Source organism: Bos grunniens, chromosome 3, assembly GCF_055505025.1.
Source record: "Bos grunniens cultivar Pamir isolate PY7600 chromosome 3, Bosgru_T2T1.0, whole genome shotgun sequence".
In the NCBI taxonomy this organism is placed as follows: domain Eukaryota; kingdom Metazoa; phylum Chordata; class Mammalia; order Artiodactyla; family Bovidae; genus Bos; species Bos grunniens.
This window is the reverse complement of record NC_141167.1, coordinates 113,388,727-113,416,340: the sequence shown is the minus strand read 5'-3', so window position 1 is coordinate 113,416,340 and position 27,614 is coordinate 113,388,727. Positions and strand designations below refer to the sequence as shown.

General features: G+C 53.0%; 2 protein-coding genes and 1 long non-coding RNA gene across 15 annotated transcripts in view; 2 read left to right on the top strand and 1 right to left on the bottom strand.

Annotated features, from left to right (window-relative positions):
• The window catches only part of NECTIN4 (nectin cell adhesion molecule 4), a 16,339-nt gene extending 4,496 nt beyond the window's left edge, over positions 1–11,843 (top strand). The window contains exons 2-9 of one of the 9 annotated variants that reach the window (XR_015161267.1): positions 4,373–4,732; positions 5,957–6,247; positions 7,335–7,455; positions 8,379–8,527; positions 8,751–8,907; positions 9,206–9,395; positions 9,698–9,772; positions 10,108–11,843. Coding sequence is in view for 6 of the 9 variants with exons in the window: in XM_086393656.1 (XP_086249782.1) it covers positions 4,373–4,732; positions 5,957–6,247; positions 7,335–7,455; positions 8,379–8,527; positions 8,748–8,907; positions 9,320–9,395; positions 9,698–9,772; positions 10,108–10,332 (1,457 nt within the window). In the remaining 3 variants the exon portion in view is untranslated. Of the gene's footprint in view, positions 1–4,372; positions 4,733–5,956; positions 6,248–7,334; positions 7,456–8,378; positions 8,528–8,747; positions 8,908–9,205; positions 9,396–9,697; positions 9,840–10,107 lie in introns of all 9 variants that reach the window. The other 8 variants (XR_015161266.1, XM_086393657.1, XM_086393661.1 and 5 more) reach the window with 8 other exon arrangements.
• Positions 11,634–27,614, top strand: ARHGAP30 (Rho GTPase activating protein 30). 5 transcript variants are annotated; one of them, XM_086393647.1, is made up of 12 exons: positions 11,634–11,764; positions 17,483–17,585; positions 19,498–19,642; positions 20,844–20,926; positions 21,046–21,153; positions 21,891–22,018; positions 22,490–22,661; positions 22,741–22,844; positions 22,921–22,998; positions 23,275–23,673; positions 24,892–25,157; positions 25,250–27,614. In XM_086393647.1, coding segments are annotated over exons 1-12 (3,195 nt in total). In that variant the 5' UTR covers positions 11,634–11,763; the 3' UTR covers positions 26,858–27,614. The 5 variants fall into 5 exon arrangements, with proteins under 5 accessions (XP_086249773.1, XP_086249771.1, XP_086249774.1 ...); XM_086393645.1 differs by lacking the exon at positions 11,634–11,764 and adding an exon at positions 12,545–12,989; XM_086393648.1 differs by lacking the exon at positions 11,634–11,764 and adding an exon at positions 12,546–12,989 and having other exon boundaries at positions 24,892–24,986.
• LOC147376887 (uncharacterized) lies at positions 21,772–22,490 on the bottom strand. The gene is made up of 2 exons (XR_015161272.1): positions 22,395–22,490; positions 21,772–22,172 (listed from the first exon to the last, which is right to left on the bottom strand). It is a non-coding gene; the product is annotated as an uncharacterized LOC147376887 (long non-coding RNA).

Here is a 27,614-nt window from a genome sequence, read left to right as displayed (position 1 = left end):
GAGCAAGGGTAGAGAGCTTTTGTTTTGTTCTGTGGGGTAGTCCTTGATGACAATTTCCCATCACCCCAGAGGGACAGTGACCTCATCTCTGGGTCCCTCTGCCTGAGATGAATCTGCCTCAAGTCTGGGGTGAGGAGGGGAGGGGTGCCTGGGCGACACTCCAGTGGGTGCAGAGACAAAGGCCCCGAGCCACACACCACTGACCAAAGGCAGCTGAGACAGACAACTATGCGGAAGCTAAGAGAAACCAACATGAAAATATTTACTATGTGTGCGCATTACAGACATGCCTTTTCAAGCCTTGCTCTGATTCTGACAAGCACACATGCACTCCTGAAGAGAAAAAGTGGACACATATATGTGGGAAACACCCCCAAGTTCATGAGAAGAGGCAGCCTCTCCTGCATGTGAACCAGAACTGAGACTCACCAGGCCCTCACCCAAAGACGGACACCAGACACATAGAGCTCACACTGCCTCCCTTCCTCCTCCTCCTAGACCCACCTCCAGGACCCCACTGTGTGCCCCTAGATGCCCCCAGATCTAGATGCCCCTAGATGCAGCGTGGATGCTGACGGAGAAAGCCTCTGCAGAAAGGAAGCCACCTGCCGGAGAGATGCAGGAGAGCTGCCACTGCCAGCCTCAGTCTCCCCTCCGGAGATCAGAGGCCAGGCCTCACGCAGAGAGGAGAGCTGGGGCACAGGGTAGGGAGAAGGCAGCCAGCCCAGGCCGGGAACGGAGGGCCTGTCTGGGAGCAGGTGGGGTACACAGAGGGCAGGGCCCCAAAGAGGCCCGTGGGGGCCTGGCCAGGGGTGGGGGAGGACCAGGGCAGGGATCCCGTCCGGCCAGTCGGGCCTGTTCTCTGCCTTGCGCAAGGTGGTGGCTGGTGGCGGCTGTGGCTAGGCTGGCTGTGCAGCAGCGGCTGAATCACCAAGGCTCCTGACCAGCGTCCTGGTGCTCCCAGGAGGAGGGGAGGGGAGGGTCAGAGGGAGGGGCACTCAGCCAGCAGAGTCCACCAGCCTCAGCAAACAGTCTGCAGCAGAAGGGTCCGTGGGCTTGGCCTGGCCACTACATGCCCGCAGGGTGACCTCACCAGGCAGGCGGTGTGTCTCCTTTGCTCTGGTGACATCATCATGCTGACGCCGGGCGGGCACTGGGTGGGGGAGAGAAGGAGGAGGCAGTGCTGGTCTGCCCTACCCTGGGAGTCTCAGCTTCTGGGTCTGCCTACTGGGCCCAAGTTCTCTTGTCCTTCTCTTGCAGCCTGTGTGTGTGTGTGTGTGTGTGTGTGTAAGTGAAGGAGGGTGTTGCTCAAGCTGAGATGCTCCCAGTAAATAGTGAATTTAGGACAATGGAGAGATGTGGGAGAGACCCAGAAGGGACTTTCCAGTTTTACTGGGTTCCTCATCCTGCAAAGTTTGGGTTTATCACTTGGTATCATGGGGATCATGGAGCCACAGGTAGGGATGTGGAGGATCGGACTCAGACATGTGCTAGGGACTCGATGCATGTTGTACGCTAAGAAGGTATTTTTGGTGGGGAAATGTGATTAGCAGTGCGGAGGGGCTAGTTGCTTGACAAGTATAGGAATGAGGATGCCATCTGACATTGTTCCAGAAGTAGGCTTTGGAAGGGTTTGAGTGTCTCCTAGTGGAGCAGGGCTTGGATTCCCTGTGACCTGCATGGACATTGGGATTAGAAGCAGGGGAAGTACCAGGAAGTCCCAATCTCAAGCCCACCTTCAGCCCTTCCTTGGCAGCCCTGCTCCCTCTGGTGCCAGGAGGAGGTGCCTGGGAGGGGTGACAGGTGGTTAGCTGGACTCCTTGGCTGGGCTGGGTGGGACCAACATCAGCTTGGGCAGGTCAGGGCCCTGGTATCTGGCCCTTCAGGTCTGTCCCGTCCCATTCGGGCCCTCCCAGCTCCCAACAGCACCCTCCCTCCCTCTTCCCGTTTGCAGGGCCGTGGGACCCTTCCTCTGTCCCATGCTCTGCCTCACTGGGACCCTCTGGCCACTCTAGTGGGGCTTCATTTTCTCCCCCCATGTCTGATTCCCTCCACCCTCTACTTTCACCCTAGGTCCAGTCTGGAGGTACTCCCTTTGGCAGAGAACCCAGCTAGCTAGCCTATTGTGTCTCCACCCTAAGGTTGCCATGCTAAACCCCTCCCTGCCCAACCCAACCAAAGACTGCACATTCCTCCTCATTCTACCCTTTCCTTCTTCCGCCTGTCTCTCACATTCATTCATTCATCCACTCATCCACTCATTCAGTCAGTCAATAAATAATAATTGAGTACCAGTTATATGCCAGGAATGCAGACCACTGAGCACTGAATCAGAAGCCATGTTTGCATATGTGATGTGAGATCCAGTTTATACCCTTGAGGTTCTCAGTCTGGTGGAAGAGGCAGACGAGAAAACAGCAAATACAATCTGTGGTATCAACAAATGCAGTCAGTCTGTAATGGGTCAACGCAGGATGCTAGAGAGAGAACGGAGGAAGGGCAATCACCCGGCCTCAGGTGGGGGTGGGGGAAGGGAGGACTCCGGGAGGAAGTGATGTCTAAGCAGAGTCTTTAAGGATGAGTAGGAGTCACCCAGACGGTGATGAGTAGGAGCTACCAGACATAGGGAGGAGGGCGTTCCAGGCAGGATCACAGCATGAGCAAGGTGAAGGCCAGCAGGCTGTGTGAAGTGCTGGCCAGAGGTAGGAGCTTTGAACTTTGGGGAATTACTGGACATGGATCCCCAGGCAAGGCGCTCTCACCATTCCAGAGAGCCTTCATTCTGCCCGCAGCCCTCTGCCCCCAGCCCTGTTTCATGCACTTTATTCCACAACTTCAAATCTCCTTCTTCCCAGCCTCGAGCTTCTCTGGCCCTACCTCCCTCATAAGTTACTCATTCTAGAAACCTAGGAGTTGTCTTTTGAGCCTTTCCTCTTTCTGGTCAGTGAGCAAGCCCTGCTGAGCTTCTCCTGGAACTGTCCCCTCCTCTTGGCAGCACCGTGCAGGATGCCAGCAGGGTCCTAATGTGTCTCCTGCCCTCAGTCTCTCTTTCCAGTCGGGGGGCACACGACCACTGGCTTAATGCTCTAGTGACTCCATATTTCCCCTGGCCAAATCTGAATTCCTTTGCCTGGTGTGGAAGGTCCTGGTTGATTTTGCTGTGACCAGATGTCCCACTCCCACTCAACACACACGCCTTGCCTTAGTGTGTCCTCTCCTCTTGGCTTCCTGAACCAGCCAGACTCTCCACCTCCCTGGGGTTTGCCCACCTTGGGCCCTTACCTGGGATCCCTTTCCAGTTCTCACCCCTCCTGATTCTACCCACCTCATGCATGAGGCCCTCCTACCTGAATCAGGACCACTGTGACTAGCCTATCCCATAACTAACCTGCAACACACCACTAACCACTAAATAAGAAACCATCACACATATTTCCATAGATGTTTCCATACATATCTCTTCCCCAGAAGGACTCAGATTCTTTAAGTGCAGGACATGCATCTTTCTTTGCTGATAAGGCTACATGATAGATCTCCCTGAGGGCTTCATACTGTTCCTTATCAATGCACATAACACTCACCTTTCAACCCTGGTCCCCACCTCCAGTCCTCTGCTTCTGGTTCATGGTCCTAACCCTGTTATGTATCTGTCCTGACCTCTTCCCTCTGGGCCTCTGACCCTGGGCCTTTCTACCTTCAATGACTTGCTCATTCCTGTCTCTGAGTCTTGGTTCATGCCATTCCTCCCACATAGCATACCTTCTTCTCTCTGGGAACCCAGGTCTTTCATCCTCTTATCTTCAAACCATGAAAAGAATGTTCCAAAGTGCCTGTTGGGATGGACCCTTCCTACACCACGTGCCTCATCCCAGACACCAACTCTTCTCGACCCTTGCCTTGGCTCCTGGTCACTTTCTGAAAGCATTCTCTTCCCCTCTCTTGGTAGGTTAAGCCTTCTGTGAAAGTCTGTCCATGGCTTCCAGGTCTTTGTGGCATAAAATGCATTTCCCTGAGCTCCCAGAGGGCAGAGGCTGGGTCTCTTCTCCTGTTGTAGCTGCCCACCTTACAACTGCTCAGGATAGGATCCAGGGCTGAGAGAGGGTGTGACTCTTCCATATACCATCTGTGTGGCCTTAGGCAAGTCACTTCCTCTCTCTGGGTCTCAGTTTCCTCATCTGTTAAAGGGCGATAATAACACCTACCTCTTGGGAATGGTTTGTGGATCTAATGAGGTAATGGACTAAACGCGCTTTGCAAGCATAAAATGCTCCAGGAGTTCTGGGCTGCTTTTGCTGACATTATCATTATGAATAAGTGTTCCCCAGCTCTGGCAGCGCCCCTAATCCTGGCTGCTTCTGTCTGCCCTCTGCAGGTCAGCGCCTTGCTGGTGAGCTGGAGACCTCGGACCTGGTGACTGTGGTGTTGGGCCAGGATGCCAAGCTGCCCTGCTTCTACCGAGGGGATCCGGGCGAGCAGGTGGAGCAGGTGGCATGGGCTCGCGTGGATGCGGGCGAGGGCGGCGGGGAACTGGCACTGCTGAACTCCAAATACGGGCTGCACGTGAGCTCAGCCTACGAGGGCCGCGTGGAACAGCCGCCGCCCCCACGGAACCCCCTGGATGGTGCGGTACTGCTGCGCAATGCGGTGCAGGCTGACGAAGGCGAGTACGAGTGTCGCGTCAGCACCTTCCCTGCTGGAAGCTTCCAGGCGCGGCTGCGGCTCCGCGTTTTGGGTAAGTGAGGCCAGTTGCCAGAGACGCCAGAACCTCAGGCCCTGGGTATTGGAGGGCAGAGCCAGAGGCAGGGGGATGCAGAGATGAATGGGGTGGGGTCGAAACAGGAAGAGGGGGGTCCTGTGGGACTGAGAGAGCTTCATTTAGCCCATCCACCCCCACCCCAATCCAGAGATTGTTTTCAGGTGACCCCAAAAGCTTGATATGGCTTGATCAGCCTTGGGGAAGAATCCATTTATTAGGCTGGTCTTCCTTCTATGGACCTGAAATCTCCCTCTTGGTTACTCTCACCCTCTGCAGTGAGATGATACAGCCTTCTCTCTTCTGCACAACAAACAGCCTCTCCACTAGATGTGGAGCTCTGTCATGCCTCACTCAAATCTCTTCTTCAAGCTAAATTTACTAGTTTCTGCAACAGTTCTACCAGACACACTCATTCAGAGCCTCCCTCATCCTCCTGGGCTCCATTTAAAATACTGGGCCTAGACATGGACACACAGGCCCAGCTCTGCCCACAGTGGCTGTGCATGACCAGTGGGGCTCATGCCTTCCCTGATCCTGACCTTCAGGGATCCACAATTGCCTTGTAAACCACCTCTTGGCACTGTGGACTCTCATCGTCAACGGATGCCCTGGACTTATGGTCAAGTCAAGTCTTTTCCATTCTGGGCTTGAACTGTTAATGTTATGAAGATAAAAATAAAGACCTTCATAGCTTTCCTTTATCCACATGAAATTTAGTAATACCAGCCATAGTAAAAAAACCTGAGTGTGAATCTTGGCTTCACCACCCCATAGCTAATGATCTGGACTGAATCATTTAACCTCCCTGAGCTTCAGTTTCTTCAGCTATGAAATAAGGATAATAATACATACTTCATGTTTGTTGACAGGATTAAAAGAAATAACGTTTGTAAAGTGTTGCGCACAGTACTGGGCACATAGTCAGTGCTTTAAAAATAGTGGCTATTACTATTATTATAATATAGATGTTATCTTGTTAGTTTTTAAATTACCTCATTATTTTTATTAAAAAAATGACCCATACTCATTGTAAATAATTCAAACAGTGGAGAAAGGTACAAAGTCAGTTGAAATTCTACCACTCATTTGACATCTCTGTTGATAATATAAAAGAAGAAAAAACTAGACTGAACTGGGATGGGGTGGGGCCTCCTAACCGGGGTTGTGAAGATGATGATCTCCGCCTCCTCTTATCTGCAGTGCCTCCCTTGCCCTCGCTGAATCCTGGTCCGCCTCTAGAAGAGGGCCAGGGCCTGACACTGGCAGCCTCCTGCACGGCAGAGGGCAGCCCGGCCCCCAGCGTTACCTGGGACACAGAAGTCAAGGGCACAGCATCCCACCGCTCCTTCACACACTCCCGCTCAGCTGCCGTCACTTCAGAATTCCATCTGGTGCCCAGCCGCAGCATGAATGGACAGCCACTTACCTGCGTGGTATCCCACCCTGGCCTGCTCCAGGACCAACGGATCACCCACATCCTCCAAGTGGCCTGTGAGTACTTGGGTAGGGCACCCCCATGGGCTCCAGGAAGATGGGTGAGATCCTGAGAGACCCTGAGGCCCGCCAGTCTGGCCAGCCTGGATCCTACAGGGCATGCTGTGTGGCCAAGAGAGCACCAGTCCAAGGTGTAACACCTGGAGCCCATCCCAGATGACCTTGGCAAATCACTCCCTGACCTTCAGAGTCCTCCTGCTTACAAAGGAGCTTGCCCTGTTTTACAGGTTTCGGGGAGGTCAGATATAAATATGGAATTGAAAGAATTTTGTGAAATAGTTTAGGATTTGAAGACAGATGGACTTGGAATGCACCCTAGTTCTGCTATTTACCAGCTGTTACTCAGTCAAGATTCATTTTCTTCGTTAGCAGAAGGAGAGTAATTATACCAACTTTACAGGGTCCTGATGGGAATTAGAAACCACAAATGCAAAGCCTCTCACACGGCGCTTAGTGTATGGATGGTGCCAGGTCAATGGCAGATGTTGTTTTCCTGGCATTAGACTTCACGCCTCTGTGAGGGATGGTACTGGTTTCTACTCATACTAACATAGCATTTGGCACAAAGTAGGTCCTCAACATATGTTTGTTAAAGAAATGAACGAGCCGGAAATTCCCTGGTGGCCCAGTGGTTAGGACTGCACTATTTCCTTGCCGAGGACCTGGGTTTGATCCTTGATCTGGGAAAGTAAGATCCCACAAGCTGTGCTGCACAGTCAGGGAAAATAAAAAAGAAATGAAGGAACTAGGAGGATGGTTAAACCTTTGAAGAATCAGGGAGGGGTTTTGCTGAGCACCTGTTCTGTGACTGGCACTATGCTAGGGCCCACAGGGGATTCAAAAGGTGTTGCCACGCTGCTATGCAGAGGAACGTATAGGCTCGCTGCACAGGTAAACCAGCGTGGACTCTCTGAACTCAGGGGACAGAGCTGTCAGCAGAGTGGGGCTGGGCTAGGTTGGGCCACAGATGGGAAGGACAGGAAAGGGCAGGGAGAGGCCATTCCAGGCAGGGTGAGGCCCGGGGCCGGGGGTCTTCGAGGAAGAGCATCACTCCCATTCTCTCTCCTCCCACCTTTCATTCCAGTCCTTGCGGAAGCCTCTGTGAGGGGCCTTGAAGACCGAAAGCTGTGGCAGGTTGGCAGAGAAGGGGCTATGCTCAAGTGCTTGAGTGAAGGGCAGCCCCCACCCTCGTACAACTGGACACGGTAAGGGCCAAGCTTGAGACTGGGATCCTTCCCTCGGGAACAACACGTACTCATCACAAACTGGGGCAATATACTCTGAGACCCAAATAAATTGGGTCACATGTTCAGACCAATACAAGAATACGCATGGTCACCAAACATTATTATTGGCTTACACCAGGGAGTGTGGGATACATGGCGATGCGTAGGGAGTTAGCTAATAAGTGCTTGGCTTTTTCCCTTAACTTTAAAATTATGGAATATAATACAGTATTTAAATGTTAACACTTTTTATGTAAGTGCCTCAAGTGGATAAGACAAAAAGATACAGCTGACTGTGACTGTTGTTAAAGCACCACTTTTATAACCGCTGTCACATTGCCAGCACCTTAGAAGCACCCTCCCATCTCTGCTAGTTCCCTGGCTTTTTTCCAGGGTCTGAGATGTCCAGAGAATCAGGGAGAGGGTCAGGGGAACATGTGTGTGAGCCCATGACAGGCATGCTCTCACATATGAGCGGATGAGCCATGTATGTGGCCTTGTGCCTGGGGCTCTGTTCATGTACCCTACCATGCGATGTCAGGGGTATGGGGGCATGCAGTCACATTTTTCCAAGTGCATCTGAGCCCAAATAGGAATGGAAAGTCCTGTCGTACGGACTTTATGCCATGTGGACCTGGTGCTCAGTGCTGAGTGACGTGATGCCCACAGGAGCATGTGAGATGGTGTGCGTGTGGATCTTCCCCGAGTGCGTGTGGGGGTGCCCAGGTCAGGCTGGGCGGCAGGGAGAAGGGGCCTCTGCCTAGACCTGCCTAGAGGAGGGAGGGGCACCGTGGGAACAGCCGGTGGCTCTGGGTGACGTCATGGGGGAGGGAGGTGGAGAGCTGCCTGGGCACGTTGGATGTGGCAGCCTCAGCCCGCCCATCAGCTTCCCTGTCCTCCAGGCTGGACGGGCCTCTGCCCAGTGGGGTACGAGCAGAAGGAGACACCCTGGGCTTCCCCACACTGACCCCTGAGCACAGTGGCACATACGTCTGCCGTGTCAGCAATGCACTCTCCTCAAGGGATTCTCAGGTGGTGGTGGATGTTCTTGGTAAGCACGGGGGCAAAGGCTGGGACCTGGGCCAGGGGCCTGGTGGGGTCAACGGGAAGCAAGACAGAGTGAACTGGGAGAGTGTTTATTTGGAGGGGTCGGGACTGTGTGTATTTCTCAGAGGTCAGGCTGAGGGGGTGGTCTGGGATGTGTCTCGAGCGGACAGGGTGGGGCGGGCCGGAGATCTGGACGTCTGCCTTAGAGCGCGGCCTGCCCCCAGCAGACCCCGAGGACGCCCCCGGGAAGCAGGTGGACCTCGTGTCGGCCTCCGTGGTGGTGGTGGGCGTGATCGCCGCGCTCTTGTTCTGCCTTCTCGTGGTGGTCGTGGTGCTCATGTCCCGATACCATCGGCGCAAGGCCCAGCAGATGACCCAGAAATAGTGAGTACTGGCCCCTCCCGGGCGGGTGAGGTCAGCGGGGAGCAGAGAGGAGACAAGCAGGAGGTGGGCCAGGACTGAGGAGCGAGAGGAGGAGCTTGTGGACCAGAGGTAGGCAGAGTCTCCTGGGAGGTGAGAAAGACCTGGGGGCCTGGACCGCAGCTGGGTGAGGGGAGCCACGCTGCCCGAGTGAGGGCAGATCCACATGCGAGGGTGTCACACGCACGGGCACATACACGGCACCAGGCACACACACTCTGCAGCCACACCGCCACCTGCAGCCACGCGCTCACACTTGCAGGGACGGCCCAGTGCCCACACCCTCCAGCCCCAGCTCATAGAGGCGCCGCCAGCCTAGGTTGGCCTTGGGAGGCTACCACTACCCTCAGCTCCTGACGAGGGGGTGTCTTCCCAGTGAGGAGGAGCTGACCCTGACCAGGGAGAACTCCATCCGGAGGCTGCATTCCCATCACTCGGATCCCAGAAACCAGGTGTGTGCGCCAGGGTCGCGGGTGTTCATGGGGCTGGGGCCCCTCTGCAGGTCAGAAGCGTAGGAGGGTTGCACTGGGGGGAAGTGGCGGGGTGGGCAGCGCTTCTTTGGGTCTGCTGGCTCACTTAGAAAGCCCTCTTCATCACTGGCCTCGAGGTCGCTCTGGGAAGCCATGGTTAGCACTGGTGTCAGGGTGGGCTCAAGGTCAGGGTGGGGGAATGAGGATGTCTGTGGGGCGGGGGAAGGTGACTAGGGAGGCGCCTGAGCCCCGTCCTGACTCCTCCCCGTGTCCGGGCCCTGCAGCCGGAGGAGAGTGTAGGGCTGAGAGCCGAGGGCCACCCCGATAGTCTCAAGGACAACAGTAGCTGCTCTGTGATGGTGAGGCCCCCGGCCCCACCGGTGTCCCCAGCACTCTGCTCAGGCCCCTCTCCCGGCCCCCGATGTGGTGCGTCAGCAGCCCCTCCACCAGCCCCCTTGCTGAGACTCATGCTGCCCGCCTGCCTCCCCCCACACCCCCAGCTATGCCCTTACGCCTTCGTTCTCTAGTTGCCCCTTCCCCACACCTAACATTCACTCCTGTCCATCGCTGAGCCGCTGAGCAACCGTAACCCCTGCTTGTGCCTGACCTCTGGCCCCACTGTGCCCCAGCCAGCCCCCTTACGCGTGGCCGCCCGGCCCAGGCTCCTGACTCGCCCCCTGCCCTTGGTCTCCAGAGTGAAGAGCCGGAGGGCCGCAGTTACTCCACGCTGACCACAGTGAGGGAGATTGAAACGCAGACCGAGCTGCCGTCTCCGGGCCCTGGGCGGGCAGAGGAGGAGGAGGATCGGGATGAAGGCATCAAGCAGGCCATGAACCATTTTGTTCAGGAGAACGGGACCCTGCGGGCCAAGCCCACGGGCAATGGCATCTACATCAACGGGCGGGGGCATCTGGTCTGACCCAGGCTTGCCTCCGTCCCCTAAGCCTGGCTCCCTCTGCTGACAGGGAAGCCTTCAGCTCATCCCCAGGGGGGCCTCCCTACACACTCTTTTCTTGAGGAAGATGCTCCCCATCCCACTGACTGCTTGATCTCCAGTCCTTCCAGTCCTTCCGTTGGAAAATGGAAGGGCTCTGCTGGTTGAGTCCCTCCCACAGTGTGTGCAGGTCGCTGTGTGTGCATGTGTCCTTGTTTGAGTGTGTGCTGCGTGTGTGTGCAGGGGTGACTGTGCCCGTGGTGTGCGTCATGCTGTCACAAGTGAGCTGTGGTACGTGTGTCACCCAGTTCGGTGGCAATATGGGGGGTACGTCACGGGGATGGGCTTGTGTGTCGTGCGGCCGTGGGACCTTTGCCTGTAAAATGCAGGTGTTTTCCTCAGACCCCAGAGCAGTATTAATGATGCAGATGTTCGAGGCGGGAGGTGGAGACTTTGGCCAGATCCAGGTGTGCGGGCATAGCTGGAGCTGGAATCTGGCCTCCTGAGTTGGGGAGCAGGGCTCCCACCACTTGGGACCCGCTGGGGCAAGTGTGAAGCTGTGGCCGGGGTTCGCCGGAAGCTCAAACTGCCCTCTGGTGGTCTCTAGCCCTGTTGCATGTACATATTTTCTGTAAATAAGCCTGCACAGGGGAGCTTCTTTAAGGAATATTGCCCCAAACTCATTAAGAGAAAAGACTTTTTAAAAAACTTTGGACTCATCTGGATGTTTATCGTTACAAGGATTGCTTAAAGAGTCATCAGCCTACATAGGAATCCAGGAAAGCTAGGCCTTGCTCGGCCTGACCCCGGGAGGTTAATTCCTATGGTTCAAGGTGCTCCTTCTGAGTCATCTTAGTCTGGACAGCCTTCTGGGAAGGAGACTAAGATCTGATGGAGTTTGGAGGCGCGTGTGCCCCACAGTTACTGGTAACGGGAGGACAAGTAAGGTCCTTGGCCCTAGCGGTTCCTCGGCTCTTCCTCTAGGCTCATGGTTTCTTAGTTGCGTGCACAGGTGTTTGTGGTCCCGTGGTGAGGGGGTCACTAGGACTTGGTGACAAGGGCTCCTGGTTTAGTCATGGTGTAGGGGACAGAGAATAGTGATAATAGAACCAGGGAGGGTGGGAGTTCAAGTGAGGTGAAGGAGCTACTGGCAGCAAGAATATCCCCTTTTCCCCAGGGGTCTCCGGGTCACTAACTTGGGGCTCTTCCAGCAGTTTCGCTGGGTGGGGGCTGGGATTAGATGAGGTCCTTTTTTGCCTGCCTGATCCAAATACATTCAACCAGGATACCTAGATTTAGTGCCAAACCCTGTTCAGCCTGAACTCTGCTGGATTTCTGACCAAAGGAGGGTCTCTCATCCCCTGCTCTCCAGCCACCCAGGACTTTGCATGTGGAACCTGAAGATAATGGAATTCTAGTATGTACATTTTGTGTAAATATGTGCATAGTTGTACATAAATGATATTCTGTTTTTAAATAAACAGATAAAACCTGTTCTTTCTGGTTCCTGTCTTGCTCCCTGAATGGTGTAAATCCTGAATACTGAATACTCTTCTGTCTCAGCACATCTTCCCTGTGCTTGCAAGTTGGGGAGGAGCTAGGATGCCTGCAACTGGGAGGGACAGGGGGAGAGGAATGGTCTTCACCAGACCTTGAGCCATCTCTGAGAGTCCCCAGGTAGGACAGTGGAAAGGAAGACCCCTTCCAGGACAGGCAGTAATTCACTTGGGCAGTATTTTATATCTTATCTTTTACTGGAATCTTACTACAACAGGCCTGGAAAGTAAAAAGCAGTTTAAAATGTTTATGGTCAAAGAACCCAAAACTCGGATGGGTTCCACAGGATATTAGAGTTGGAAGGATTTAAAGGTCATCTTAGTCTACTCTTCATTTTTTCATATGTGTGGAAACTGAGGCCTAGCTCGAATGACACTGCAGGCCTGTAAGAGTCGGAGGCTGGGCCTCCTGCCTCCTTGGTGTGTCCTGCACAGTCCTGCGTTGCTCTGCTCCCAGGCAGTTTTGGGGTATCAACCTCAGACCCCAGGATTCTTGTCTCTAAGAGTGCCAGTCACCTGCTTGTGCCCCAGGCGCTACCACCCCACCGAAGGGCTCTGACATCACCTCCTCTTGACCAATGAGCAGAGGCCCAGCAATGGGTGAGGATGTGAATGTCAGCTACCTCCCCCACCCCAGCCCTGTGGTTGCAAAGATGCTCTAACAGGAAGCGGGTTTAAGGAGCTGCACGGCTTCCTGCCGCCCCAGGGCTAAGCAGGGCGAGAAGGGCGAGTGCCAGTCCCGGCCACGAGACACAGCTTCTTGCCGGGGTCCTAGCAGCTTCCTCTTCCACAGCTACTTCCGTGTGGCCGGGGCCCCAGAGGCAGGAGCTGCTGCCCGTTGCCCAGGCCACTCTCCACCCCCAGTTCTGAGCCCTGCCCCCCTGGGGCCAGGCCAAACCCAGAGGCTGGCTTGGGATCCCATGGGGGACTAGTAGGGCAAAGGTCTTGGGGGACCGAGGTGGCTGGGCCAGGGCCCTGGGGCTCCGGCCATGAAGTCTCGGCAGAAAGGAAAGAAGAAGGGCAGCTCAAAGGAGCGGGTGTTTGGGTGTGACTTGCAGGAGCACCTGCAGCACTCAGGCCAGGAGGGTAAGGAGGCTAGCCCGGAGCTGCTGTTGGGTGGATGGAGAGGCATGGGGCTTCTCCAGCCTGATCGAATTTGAGGGTACAGAAGCAGTTTTTCTGGGAGCTCGTGGAGAAGGGGCAGAGGCGTGGGGTCACCCCAGGAGGCTGATGCGTAGGCAGGGCAGGAAATGTGGCTTGGTGAAGAAGGCCGAGGAGCTCTTCCGTGGGACCGCCTGGGGTGAAGAGCCTGGGGATGAGAATGAGGACACTTGACAGGAGAGGATGGAAAGACTGGAAACCCGGGAGAGGGAGAAGAAGTAGCAGTGAGAAGATGACAGCTATGGGACAGGAGAGGAAGGCTGAGGGGACAGGGTCAGGAAATGAGTGGCTGAGGAGCATGGACAGTCCTTGGGTCTGAATGAAAGAAGGCGTAGAAGGGCCCCTGGAGAGGGTGAGGTGGTACATGGGAAGGACGGGGATTTCCTGGTTGGAGGAGAAGAGGTTACGGGGCTCTGGTCTCTTTGCAGCCTTCCTGGGCCACAGGTGAAGATGTGGGGTAGGGGTGGTCCCCTCCCCCAGTCTCTGTGATTCTCTGGTTCTCCCTGTGCAAAGGAGAAGCAGGTTCAAGGTGGAGGGTAAGGCGAGAAGCTGCTAAAATGGGGAACACCAGAAGAGTAAGAGGGATGGCCTGAGCCTGGTTTGAAGGTGGGGGTGGAGGGTACAAAGGAAGGTGGGTGTGAGGACTGCCTGTGGACAGCACCTTCCCTGGATTGCCTCGGAGGGGCTTGGGAACCAGCAGGACCAGAACAACACTGGCCCCCGACTATGCTTGGTGTGGAGTAGACACTCAGAAACATTTCTTGATTTGACTTGGAATTGAATGCATATATTCTGACTTGCCCAGCCCAGCTTGTTTTTTGGTACTTTGAGCTCCTCCCAAAGAAGGACACGATTTCTATTGCCTCCCCCCCCAACCCCACCCCAATCTGTCATTTCCTCTTTGTCCTCTTCTCTGCTCTGGGCTGTGGTGCCTGCAGTGGAGGCAGGGTGACGGTGGGTCCCAGCTCATTTCCTGCTCTTAGGCCCGCCCCTGTGTCTCCAGATGCCTCCTTCCCCTTTTCTCCTCCCCCAGAGGCCCCCATCCCCACAGGCCTCGCTTAAGGGAAAACCCGGGCCCCAAGGAAGGGTGTACAACAGCTGAAGTGGTTTCTCTGCACCTTTCTCTTCTCTTGGGGCAGAGCCCAGCAGCCAGCGCAGGGCTGACAAGAGGAATCACAATCTTGAGAAAGATGGCTCTTGGCCGAGGGCCACATGCTGTAGCTGGGGCTGATGTTCTTCTAGTTCTCTGCAAACCCTCGGTTCAGCCTCCTCATCCTGGCACTGTCCTTCCCTGTACCCCCATGTTGAAGCCAACCTCATGTTGAAACGCTGACCCCACAGCCAACCCAGATCCCACTCCTGTAACCTTCCTGGCCTCAGATGGTGCAGGGCATGTTCTCTGGAAGGGACAGACAGGTTGCTGGGTCCAGATCCTAATGAATCCCAAAGAGAGAGAGAGAGAAGCACCTCCTGCCCTTCACCAAAGCCATGTCTGAATCCAAGGGTAGAGGAGAATCTTAGGCAGCAGGGCAGCAGCAGCAGCCTTCTCCCCTTCCCCCAGCTCCTCCTAGCACAGACAGGTGGAAAGTTGAAGGATAGAGAGAAGCCATAACCGCTTCTCTCTTTAAGCTAAGACCCAGCAAAAGTGAAAGTCCAGGCCCATGGAAAGCTGTGTTTCTGGTTAATTTATCCTGATTCTCTTGGGTTCCCAAATCCTTGCTGCTGTGCTCCATTTCAGCAACCTCTCCCAGCTCTTTGCCTCAGGTAGGTCTCTTCCTTCCTAAGCCCTTATGTGTGCTGAGTTCTTCCTTTTCCTAAACTTTAACTCTTTGAGACCTTGCTCAGGTTTCTGATTCTCCGGGTTTCTAAGCTTCAGGCCGTCCTCCCTGACCCACCCTTTGACTCTCTTTGACTCTACCACCCCAACTCTGAGTCTTTTATCTCTGACCCTATTTCTCTTATCTCTGTCTCCTTGACTCCTCCATCACTCTGATCCTATTATCTCTTCCCCCATCTCCTTGACCCATTTCCTCTATGGCTTTGACTCCTTAGGCTCTCGATGTCTTCTTTCAAGGCCTCCTCTGGAGGTTCAAAAATCAACAGAGAAGGATGGGGAAGACCTGACTTCGTTGCAGTTCATGTGAAAAGAGCTTGGGATTTAGGTGACAGCAATTATGAGTTAACAGAGTGATGGCTAAAAGAGCTGGGGTAGCATTAGAGTAGAGCAACAGCTTGAATGAGGAGCATTCAATGCTGGGAACCTGAGGTTGGGAGACCCTGGCAAATGGGCCCAGATCCTGAAGCGATGGATGTCGAACTGTAGGGCCAGGACTAAGATGAGGCAAGAGAAGTGACGAGGGCACAATTTAAGGAAGCTCTCACGCTCAGGGCCAGGCAAGTGCCCTAGGTGCCTCTTTCTTAAGGAGGCATTCACTCTCAAGATCATTTATGTGCACAGCTGGCTCTGGCATGACCCTAAGAGTGAGTGCTTCCTTAAATTTTGCAGCCTTCAAAAAAACTGTGCAGCCTTGGTGCTTTCCTTCTCCTACCCAAGTCCTCATTCTGGGGTGCACGAGGGTAAAGGGTGTGGACACCAGGTCATACAAGAAGGGTTTAAAATAGTGTTTGATGGATTTATTATTTTCTTCAGTGTGTATTTCTAACTTACTTAATTCCACAATGAGCTTGGGATGGATGACTTCCAAAACGCCAAATAAAAAGAATAAATGACTGAAGGAATTAAGGTGAAGGAAAAACAAGTAGGGTGAGCTCAGTGCCCAGAAATGCATTTCAAGTAGTTCCATATGGTTCCAAGATATGGGCTTCCTGACAGTTAAAGAAGTAAACATAATCAGATATAAAATTCATAAAGCCCACCTGAAAAATATAGGTGGCTTAGGAGAAGCACATCTTTTTCTGATGCACACAAGACAGGGTTTTCTCTGCTGCATCTCAGTTAATTGGACCCAGTGTTTTGTCTTAGGCAATATTCTCTATTAAATCTCCAATTCATTGACTAATTCGTTGAGTAATTTAATAAACATCTGTTGAGCACCTGCTCTGTTTCAACACTGTGCTAGATGCTGGGGAGGATGTCACTATTTGTCAGAAGGTATAGACACAAAATATACTAATCATAACAAAGTACAATAAGCACTATAGTACAGATATAAACAAAGGACCGTGGGAACTATAATACAGGTATCAGCAAAGAGTTTAGAACTGGAAGTGATGTCTGAGGTGTGTTTTGAGGAATGCATAGGGATTCACCGGGCAGAGACAGAGAGGAAGGCATTCCAAGCAAGGGAAAACATGAGTGATGGTACCAAGCCTTGTTCAAGGAACAGCAAAGGGCTGGACCATAGGATTTACTGGGCGGGGCGGCATGCGGAGACGGGGCTGGCTGGAACTGGTAAGGCTGGATGGCAGTTGGATCTGGTTTGTGAAGGGTCTTATGCAGTATACCTGTTGAGAAGATTTTATTTTATTCTGTGTTTGTAAGCTAAGCATTGAAGATTGGGGTGGAGCAGAGTCTATATGTAGCAAAGGATTTCAAGCATGGAAGTGCTTTAGAGAAATACCTTTGTGGACTTGTGGAGATGAGATTCAACGCATGGTTTTTGAGGTTTTCCCATGATTGAGACACCATGACAGATAAGATGAGGAAAAGCAAGATGGATCACACTTAGATCTTGTCCTTAAGGGGCTTACAGTCCAGTAACTGGGGAAGGCTCTAAGGCAGGGGGAAATAACACAGTTTTTTGCATTCTTGGATTTGAATTCTGGCTCTATCAGGTTGATATTGTGCACTCATTACTTCTTTGATCCTCTGTTTTCATGTCTAATGCACAGTGCTTGGCACATAGGTGCTTTTCTCCTGAATGGACCAGTTTGAAGGTCTGTTACAATTTTGTGTACCTTCTTATGATAGATCTAACATCCATGCACTCACTAACCAGAGAAGGTGCTTCACAATAATGCCCACCAGCTCTGTTCCATCCTGGTTGGAAGAATTAATGTTCCTTTCACTTCTGTAGAGTGTTAGTAAATGCACTTTGAAGACCAGTTTTTTACCTCTTCCAACTGCATTGCTGTCCCTCTAAAATTTTTGTAGTACCAACTAGTAATTACAGAGAGAGAAATTTCAGGTCAACAAAGGCAGAACTTTCTAATGGGAATGGGCAGTCTGGGGAGGCAGTGATCTCACCCTCACTAGGGGAATTTATGCCAAGACTCTAGAACCAATGGGCAGAGAGATTATAACAGGTTGGCAGGCTGGAGCTGATATCCTGCAAGAATCTTTCTGACAAGTGTTTATTCCATGTTTGACTTCCCTGATGTGTCCATTTCTCAGACGCTCTGGGGTCTCTGGTCTCCCAGATCTTCTGACTTTTCTCTGCGCCTTCTGTGTCCCCCAGTGCCCCAGGTGCTAAGGAGCTGTGCAGAGTTTGTGGAGGAGTATGGAGTGGTGGACGGGATCTACCGCCTCTCAGGGGTCTCTTCCAACATCCAGAAGCTCCGGTGAGTCAGGCAGTGAGGGGAGGGCTCTGTGGCCATGAGGCCAGGAAGCCAGAGGGGTGAGGGGAATTGGGGAGAAGGAAACACAGGTGATAGGTACTGTCCAAGGGCGGAGCTCTAGTCTCCTCAGGACAGGCTGACACCATGCCCCACACTTTCCACAGGCTAGCCTGCACAGACGCATGACTGTGCATACACACATGCACACATACACACACTCCTCCGCTCCCATGTGTACCCACCCAGCTTTACAGACAGATTTAGATATAATTCACCGGCCATAAAATTCCCCATTTGAAACTGTAAAATTCCATGGTTTTTAGTATATTTACAAGGCTGTGCAACCTCCACCACTAATTCCAGAGCATCAACTCCAAAGAAACCCTCTACCCACGGTCACTCCACATTTCCCTCCCCGCCCAGCCCCGAGTCTACTTTCAGTCTATGGAGTTGCCTATTCCAGACATTTCACATAAATGGGATCACATAATTGTAACTTTCTATGGCTGGCTTTTTTTCACTTAGCATGTTTTCAGGGTTCATACATGTTGTTGCATGCACCAGTACTTCATTTCTTTTTATGGCTGAAAAATATTCCGTTGTGGGGTGTTATCACATCTGGTTTACCCATTTATCAGTTGATGGCTATTTGGGTTGTTCCTACCTTTTGGCTGTTAGGAGTAACGCTGCTATAAACATTTTGTGTACGAGTATTTGTGTGGACATATGATTTCGATTCTCTTGAGTATATTCCTAAAAGTGGAATTGCTGGGTCGTATGGTAACTCTATGGTTTGGGACTTCCCTGGTGGCTCAGACTGTAAAGAGTCTGCCTACAATGCGGGAGACCCAGGTTCGATTCCTGGGTCGGGAAGATCCCCTGGAGAAGGAAATGGCAACCCACTCCAGTATTCTTGCCTGGAAAATCCCATGGACGGAGGAGCCTGGTTGGCTACTGTCCATGGGGTTGCAAAGAATCAGGGACTTCACTATCACTATGGTAACTCTATGTTGAACTTTTAAAGAAACTGTCACACAATTTCCCACAGCAGTTGTGTCATTTTCCATCCCTACCAGCAATGTATGAGGGTTCCAATTTCCCCACATCCCTGTCAATGTTTGTTACTGTGTGTCTTTTTGATTATAGCCACCATAATGGTGTGAAGTGATATTTCATCTGTATTTGCATTTTCCTAATAGCTAATGATGTCAAATACTTTCTGTGTGCTTATTAGTCATTTGTATATCTTCTTTGGAGAAATGTCTATTCATCAACTTTGTTCATTAAAAAAATTAGGTTATTTGTCTGTTTTGAGTTGTAGGAGTTCTTTATATTCATAACATATATTCTGAATATTAGATACTGACTAAATCTATGACTTGCAAATATGTTCTCCCTTTCTGTGGGTTTTCTTCATTTTCTTGATAGTGTCCTTTCTCACACAATGGTTTGTAACTTTGATGTTAAATTTATGTATTTTTTTCCTTGGTTGCTTGTGCTTTTTGTGTCATATCCAAGAAACTGTTGCCTAGTCCAAGGTCATGAAGATTTACACTTACGTTTCCTTCTAAGACTTAGTCGCATCCATCTTTGCATGTAGCCAGGAACACACATTTTAGGCTCATTCCTCCACTTCTACTGACTCCTACATACCCCTATGCTGCCGCTGACACCTCTACATCCTGACATGTATCCTGTTCATGCATAGGTCCACTCATCCACCTCACATCAACTGCATGTTGACAAGAACAATGCCTTAAGCTTGCTGCCTCACGCATACACACGTCCCAGCCTCTTCCTTCCAAGTTTCATACATACTGGCCCTCGACCCTGCCTGGAGCCCATCTCTACAGCTCCCGCTCTCCACACGTTGCCCCAGACCCCCGCCACTCCTGACTACTCTGCACCTCCCCAGGCAGGAATTTGAGGCTGAACGGAAGCCAGACCTGCGGCGAGATGTTTACCTTCAGGACATTCACTGTGTCTCCTCCCTGTGCAAGGCCTACTTCAGAGAGCTGCCGGACCCACTGCTCACTTATCGGCTCTATGACAAGTTTGCTGTGAGTTGAGTGGAAGGGGAGTGGGAGAGAAGGCTGAGGGTGGCCGCTCTGATGCGACATCCCAGATGATTCTAATGCCAGACAGAGTCCTAGGGACCCCGCGTGATGGAGACCACATGGAAACGACAAGACCCTTCCCTACAAGTCTCCTGGTCCTGCCATCTCCGCCCTCCCCCGCCCCTCTTTTCCCCAAGGCCTGCAAACTGCACCCAGTGCAGGGGGAGACAGGGGCGGGGAGGCCGGGGGGCGGGGGTGGGTGGGAGCAGACACTGGAAAGCCCTTGGAAATCACCTAGACCAGAGCTTCCCTACATTTCAGAGAATGAGAACACTTTCAGGAAGCCAGATGTTTTTCAAATGTGCCCTTCTGTGAACTGTGATTTGTGTGTTGAACATCTCTTGAATACATGACAGGATTTCCCTGGTGGGCCAGTGGCTAAGGCTCCCGGTCCCAGTGCAGGGGGCCAGGGTTCAATCCCTGGTCAAGGGACTGGATCCCACACGCCACAACTAAGACCCGGCACAGCCAAATGCATAAATAATGTTTTAAAGGGAAAGAAAATACATGGCAGAAGCGCCATCTTGAACTGAGTAACATTTTTACTTATATTTTTTAAAGTATTTATTTATTTATTGGTTGCACCTTCTAGCTTATGGGATTTTAGCTTCCTGACCAGTGACTGAAACAGGGCCCTCGACTGTGAGAGCTTCTTAACCACTAAGACGGGAGACCCCCAGGGAACTGCCTTGAGTAACACTTTTAAATTAAGTTGCGTTTTATTGAGCATGACATCATTTACAGATCCTAAACAGCCAGGGCATGCCATTCAGCCCAAATAGACCAGGCTGGGTGGGCATAGGTCTTCCCGGACACCCTGAAATAAACCACAGTCCCTGGCGCACCCACAGGATGAAACCCCGAGTGTTTTCCAGTACCAGAGCACAGTTGATGAGGATGCTCAGGCAGAGAGGTGGCAGGAGCTGCTCAGGGTCACAAAGCCCTAAGTGGCATGGCCAAGAGGCAGCGGCAGGTCTCTGTGGGACCCAAGTTCTGTCTGCTACTTCAGTGTGCTACGAAGATCCAGGGTTGGGGGATGGTGTGGGGTTGAGCACAGACTGTTTCTGAGAGTTTGGCTCAGAGCTCTGGGGAGGACGCTGGTGCAGCACTGCATCACCGACTCCTGCCCCTTGCTCCCAACCAGGAGGCTGTGGCAGTACAACTGGAACCTGAGCGCTTGGTCAAGATCCTAGAGGTGCTTCAAGAACTTCCGGTCCCCAATTACAGGTGTGTGGGGCTCCCCCCGCTAAGCCCGGGCTCGCGCTTTACCTGGGGCCTTGACTCCTCGCTTCTCTTTCGGCCCCCACCCTGTGTGAGCTCGGCCCCTTGACACCCCCTTTCTGCAGGACCCTGGAGTTCCTCATGAGGCACCTGGTGCACATGGCCTCATTCAGCGCCCAGACCAACATGCACGCGCGCAACCTGGCCATCGTGTGGGCCCCCAACCTGCTGAGGTGGGTGCATGTGTGGTGTCCTGGCCGGGCCTAGCCCCTGGGGAGCTGCTTGAGGACGGAGTGTGGCTGTGTGGTACTGGAGAGGGCTCTCACCCAGTGAGAACAGGAAGGCTCAGGGTTACACGGTGTGGCTCACCTATGCGAGCCCTTTCTCTGAGCTTGAGTAAAGTCCCTAAGGACGGGGCCTTTGTGTTTTCTTTTATTTTTGGCTACACTGAGTAGCACATAGGCTCTTTGTTCCCTGTCCAGGGATCAAATCTGTGCCCTCTGCAGTGGAAGGGTAGAATCCTAACCACAGGAGCACCAGGGAATTTCTGGGCCTTTATGTTTTCTTATACTGTGGTCATTTAGCTCAGGGACTGGAGCAGGACAGGAGATGGGGGCGGTGCAGAGTGTGGGAGCTGGGGGGCTGTGGGGGGTTGGGGGGAGGTAGGGGTGGGATGGGCCTTGTCAAATGTTTGTTGAGCAAATATCTTGGAGAAGTAGCCTGCACGTCACTCCCTGTGGTGCATACACAGGCACCCTGGTGGGCAGAGGAGGTAGAGACTAATATCCTGAGGAGGGTGTCCAAGAAGGCTTCCTGGAGGAAGTGGCCCTTTGAGACTTGAATCATGCATGTTGATTAAAAGATGGAATGGGTTTAATGGCATTCAGAGGAAAGGGTATAAGGTATTTTTAGGGAGAATTTGAATGGGGAGATGCGGTGGGGCTGCGGGGCATAATCCACACCTCCACAGGTCTAAGGACATAGAGGCCTCAGGCTTCAATGGGACAGCAGCCTTCATGGAGGTGCGTGTGCAGTCCATCGTCGTTGAGTTCATCCTCACGCATGTGGACCAGCTTTTTGGGGGTGCTGCTCTCTCTGGTCAGTGTCCTTCCCACCCCCCACATCACCACTCTCTGCCTGGGGAGTCACATCAGAGTTAGAGAAGGCCCCCAAGATCATCCAGTTCAGTCTCCCCGCTGTGCAGATGACAGGACTGAGTCTCCTAAGTTCTTATGGTCTTGTGGAGAAGACCCTGCAGAAGAATGGTACAGTCAGGACTTGAGCGGGCCTCTTCCACTCTCAGTCTAGGGCATAGCTTGACCTCTTAATCAACACCCATCCCAGTTCTCGAGGCTAGTGACTGATCATTCCCACCCCCAGTCCACTGGGTGAATGTCCTGGGATCTCCTGACCTCTATGTCCCTGAGGACTTCCTCTTGAGCACAGAGGATTGACCTCCAGGTATATCCCCTACCTTGGTAGTTAGTGAGTGGGAGGATGCAGTTAGGGGGTGGGTACCCGAAGTCCTCTTTCTGTTCCGGGCTGGCCAATTCCTCTTTCTTTTCCTAGGTAGTGAAGTGGAAAGTGGATGGCGGTCACTTCCAGGGGTCCGGGTGTCAGGCAGCCCTGAGGACCTTATGCCACGGTCCCTGCCCTACAATCTGCCTAGCATCCTGCAGGCTGGTGACGGACCCCCCCAGATGCGGCCCTACCACACCATCATAGAGATTGCAGAGCACAAGTAAGGCCTTCTTCCTGGGCCCTTCTCCCCTGCACTGGCCGTCAGGCTCCAACTGCAGTGATTTCTCCATTCCCTCCAGGAGGAAGGGGTCTCTGAAGGTCAGGAAGTGGAGATCCATCTTCAACCTGGGTCGCTCTGGCCATGAGACCAAACGCAAACTTCCACGGGGGGCTGAGGACAGGGGTAAGTCTGCAGAGATTTGGGGGAGTTCTGCTGAGGTGCACTAGGTCCTGGCTCTATGGACATCCCTGTCTTGCAGAGGACAAATCTGATAAGGGGACTCTGCGGCCAGCCAAGAGCATGGACTCGCTGAGTGCTGTGGCTGGGGTTAGTGATGGTGAGTATAGGTGTGCACTCGTGTATGTGGGGTGGGGTAAGGGTAGGGATGGCCAGTGACTCCCATCTCCAGGGAGGGGAGGGCGTTCCTAAATATGTGTTGGTGGGGTGACCTCCGCTCAGCTTGTTGTGAAGGGTTGGCAGTGGTGGCTAAGGGAAGCTGGGCCTGGTGCCTTCCAGGCTATAGACAAAACAGAGGGCACTCTCCAGAGCCTTTCTGAGGTGTGTCCAGGCCCCTTGTGGCTGAGGTTATGGTCTACCTTTCTCTCCTCCACAGAACCAGAGGGGCTGGTCGGATCCAACAGTCCTCGGCCAGGCCCACTGCTGACGGAAAGCCTGGAGAATGATTCCGTGGAAGTGGCAGAGTGTGAGCAGGAGCCCGACCCAGAGGCGCTGGGTGGCACGAGCTCTGAGCCTGGCACACCACGACCTGGGCGGTCAGCAGTCCGTGTTGGGGGCAGCAGCCACGCAGAGCGCCGTGCAGGTGTCCATATCTCAGAGCCCTACGATGTCAACCTCCCAGCACACATCAGCAATATGCTCAACATATCCGCAAACAACATCTCTATCTCCTTGGCGGGACTTGCCCGTGGTCTTGAACGCCCTGCCCTACAGCCCCGGCCAAGCCCTGCCTCTGGCCCCGGTCCTGGCCCCGGCCTTGGCCCTGGCCCCCCAGGTGAGGACCCAAGGATTGCCAAGGACTGGGAGAAGGGACTAGAACACTAGGCTGAGGCTCTGAAGCTTGGAATCTGCCCTGGACTGTGGTGGTTATCTTTAGCTGCCTTTCCAAATTCAAGATTGAGGGAATCCAGTAATATTATTAGGTTATATGAGCTTCACATAGAAAGGCTCTCCGGCAGCCTTAGATCACTGATACACCCAAGAATGGGGATTTGTGTCAGATATACACAGTAGGGATTACTAAGTACAAAGTAGGAAGATATAATAGTTGGCTATCCAGGTAGCTCAGTGGTAAAGAATCTGCCTGACAATGCAGGAGAGGCAAGAGACCTGGGTTCGATCCCTGGGTTGGGAAGATCCTCTGGAGAAGGAAATGACAACCCACTCCAGTATTCTTGTTCGGAAAATTCCATGGGCAGAGGAGCCTGGAAGGCTACCGTCCATTGGGTTGCACAGAGTTGGACATGACTGAGCACAGACACATTAACAGGTGACACGGGTTCAATCCCTGCTCCAGAAAGATTCCACATGCTCAGGGAAACTAAGCCTGTGCATCACAAAAATAATAAGAACAACATGAATAAGAATAGCTAACAGTAGTTGAGAGCTTATGATATGCTTTAAGGACTTTGAAGGCATTAGCTCGTTTCATTTTCTCATAGTGTTGACTCAGGTATTGTTATTGTCCTTACATTACAGCAGTGGAAACTGAGACTTATGTTAAGCAATTTGGTAGGAGGTGGCACAGCTGGAATCTGATCTGTGCTCTGACTCCAGTTCCTAAGTGTCAATAGTGAGAAGTACTGAGGCAGCCCTGGGTAGTGGGTAAGGATAACGACTGCAGAGTAAAGCAGACTGGGATTCAAATTTGGGCTGTGCCACTTGTTTGTGGCACTTGGATACATTTCTCTGAGTCTCAACTTCCTCATATATATAATGGGGATATATACCTGACATTATAAACTTGTCTTGTGGAGAAAATAAAGCAATGCATTATAAAACATCCAGCATAGTGCTTGGCGCCTGGCAGGAGCTCTAAAAGGTGGCTATAAGCCAATAGTTAGGGATACTGGTCAGAGAGGATTAGCCACAGGAAGCATCTATGCTGGGAATGTTGGGCCCATACTGTAAGCAGTGCTAGGAAGACTGACCTTGGAAAGGGTCAGAGCTGGTCTTGACCTTAGTATTCCTGGGATTCTCTCTCTCCCAACAGATGAGAAGTTGGAGGCAAGTCCAGCCCCAGGTCCCTCGGCTGACTCGGGCCCAGTGGACGTGGCCCCTGCCCTGGAGGACTGCCTGTCCCAGGAGGTGCAGGATTCCTTCTCCTTCCTAGAGGACTCAAGCAGCTCAGAACCTGAGTGGGTGGGGGTGGAGGACGGGGAGGTGGCCAAGGCGGGACCAGCAGGAACAGCCTTCTCCCCTGGGGAGGAAGACCCTGGGATGGGCTACCTGGAGGAGCTCCTGGGAGCTGGGCCTCAGGTAAGGAGGCGCTGTGCTGGGTTTGGGGGTGTTAAGGAACCCAGAGGGTGGACAGGACCACCGAGTCCTAAGCCATGATGCTGTATTTACAGGTGGAGGAGTTCTCTGTGGAGCCACCCCTAGATGACCTGTCCCTGGATGAGGCACAGTTTGTCCTGGCTCCCAGCTGCTGTTCCCTGGACTCTCCTGGCCCCAGGCCTGAAACAGAGGAGGAAAGTGGGGAGGAAGTCTTCCTGAGTGCCTATGATGACCTAAGTCCCCTTCTGGAGCCCAAACTCCCAAGTTGGGAGGGTCCAGGCAGTGAAGAGGAAAAGGTGGCAGGGTCCGGAAGACAGGAGGCTTCAGGACAGGCTGAGGGCGAGCAAGCCTTGTGTGAGGGTGGAGAGAACGAGGTGGAGCCTGGAAGCAGATGGGACACCGGCAAGGAGGCTGAGGGGAGGCCAGAGAGTGGTGTGGAGGGCAGAGAGGCCACTGAGGAAGGAGCAGAGGCTGAGGGGAGCCAGAAGGTGACTGACAGTTTGAAAGAAGGATGTGAGGAAGAGACAGAGGAGACAGAGGCCACGGCAGAGGAGTCCAAAGGTCAGCAGGAGGGTGAGAGAACAGAGGAAGCGAAGGGTGTGGGAGAAACTGGAGGAGAGCAGGCTAAAGACAAGGGGAAGGAAGGAAAGACGGAGAGACAGGAAGGTGCTGAGGAAGGAGACGAAGCCCAGGTAGCAGCTGGAAAGGACTCAGAGCATGAGGCCCACGAAAACCAAATTGCTGAAGAGAGCTGGGAGGTTGTACACAAACAAGAGGGTGAAGGAGGCAGAGAAGATGAGGTCAAAGGACAAAGGGGAGATGAGGGTCAAGAGGCAGGAGAAGACCAAGGAGATGGCGAAGATAGCAGGATCCCAGAAGCAGCAGCTGAAGGAGGAGCAGGGGAGATCAGCAAGGAACGGGAGTGTGGACATGGAGAAGCTGAGGGAGACCAGAGAGCTGGAGGTGAACATGTAGAAGAGGGTTCCCTTCCTGAAGGGTCACGGGTAGAGTGCCTGGAGGTTGACAGTGCCAAAGAGGGAAACTCCCAGTCCTCTGAGACAGAACAGGCAGCCCCACAGCCACCTCGGCCGGAGGAGATGGATCCTGAGGGGCAGCCCAATCCCCTTGGCTCAGCTGGCGGTGTGGGCATGCGCCTGGCTTCCACCCTCGTTCAGGTCCAACAGGTCCGCTCTGTGCCTGTGGTGCCCCCCAAACCACAGTTTGCCAAGATGCCCAGTGCAATGTGTGGCAAGATCCATGTGGCACCAGCAAACCCATGCCCAAAGCCTGGCCGGCTCGATGGGGACAGGGCCTGGGGCTCCCGAGCCTCCCGCTCCTCTTGGAGGAATGGGGGTAGTCTTTCCTTTGATGCTGCTGTGGCCCTGGCCCGGGACCGCCAGAGGACTGAAGCTCAGGCAGTTCGGCGGACCCAGACTTGTACTGGTGCTGGGGACTACAGCCTCATCCCCAAAACCTCCCCCTACAGCTTGATCCCTGCCTACGTTCCCCGGCCCCTTAGCTGCCTGGAGATCCCAGCTGAGGGCACAGAAGGGTCTGGACCCCGGAGTCGGTTTAGCCTGCCCCCCAGAGAACCCCAACCTCCTGATCCCCTTATGTCCCCCCAGCGCCGATCATACGGATTCGAAACACAGGCTAACTCTGGGAAAGGTGAGGGACTGTAATTAGGACAAGAGCACTGGGCATAAGGGACAGTAGCTGTCTCCAGGGTCTTGGACTGTTTCATCTGCAGCTTGAGCAGCTGTAGTGTCCAACTCTATAGGTTTTGGCCCTCCAGCTTCTCTTTTTGACTGTGGGAAGCACTGTCCTGATCTGTTTACCTGGGCTTGTCTCAGACACAAAGCACTTATCCCTTAGGAGATTCCTGAGAGTCACCAAGATCCTGTCCCCAGAGAGAGGGTCACTGGCCAAAGGGAACAAAGGGTAGGTGGAAAACTTAACTGTTTCTCAAAGTGAAGAATGAAGGGGGAACTCCAGCCAAGGTCCTGCCTTCCTCTGAGGCAATAAACTCTTCATGCAAGTCCAGAGTAGAAGCGGGGTCAGGGCCAGGTTGGAGCCCATTACACACAAACACTTTTAGAGGTTATCTACCCTTGTTCTGCTCTTGGTCCCTTGGATACCTCCTGCTCCTATTAACTCCAGATTAGGAGAAAAATGTCCAGGAAACTCTTTGAATACACAATATTTGTTGGTGGGACTAGTTCCCTTCCCAGCTCCCCAACCCTCTGCCTCCTTGGATCTCTAGGAACCGAGGTCTTATATAGATCTCTCTGGCCTCTTCTTTCTCCTTTGGAATAACTTCCTATTTTAGGGAAGAGGGATGGCGTCACTCAGGCACTGGGATTGCTTCTCTGCACAGGTTGGGGCCACAGGTCCCAAGGGGCAATATCTCAGAATAAATGCTGTATTTTTACACATAAA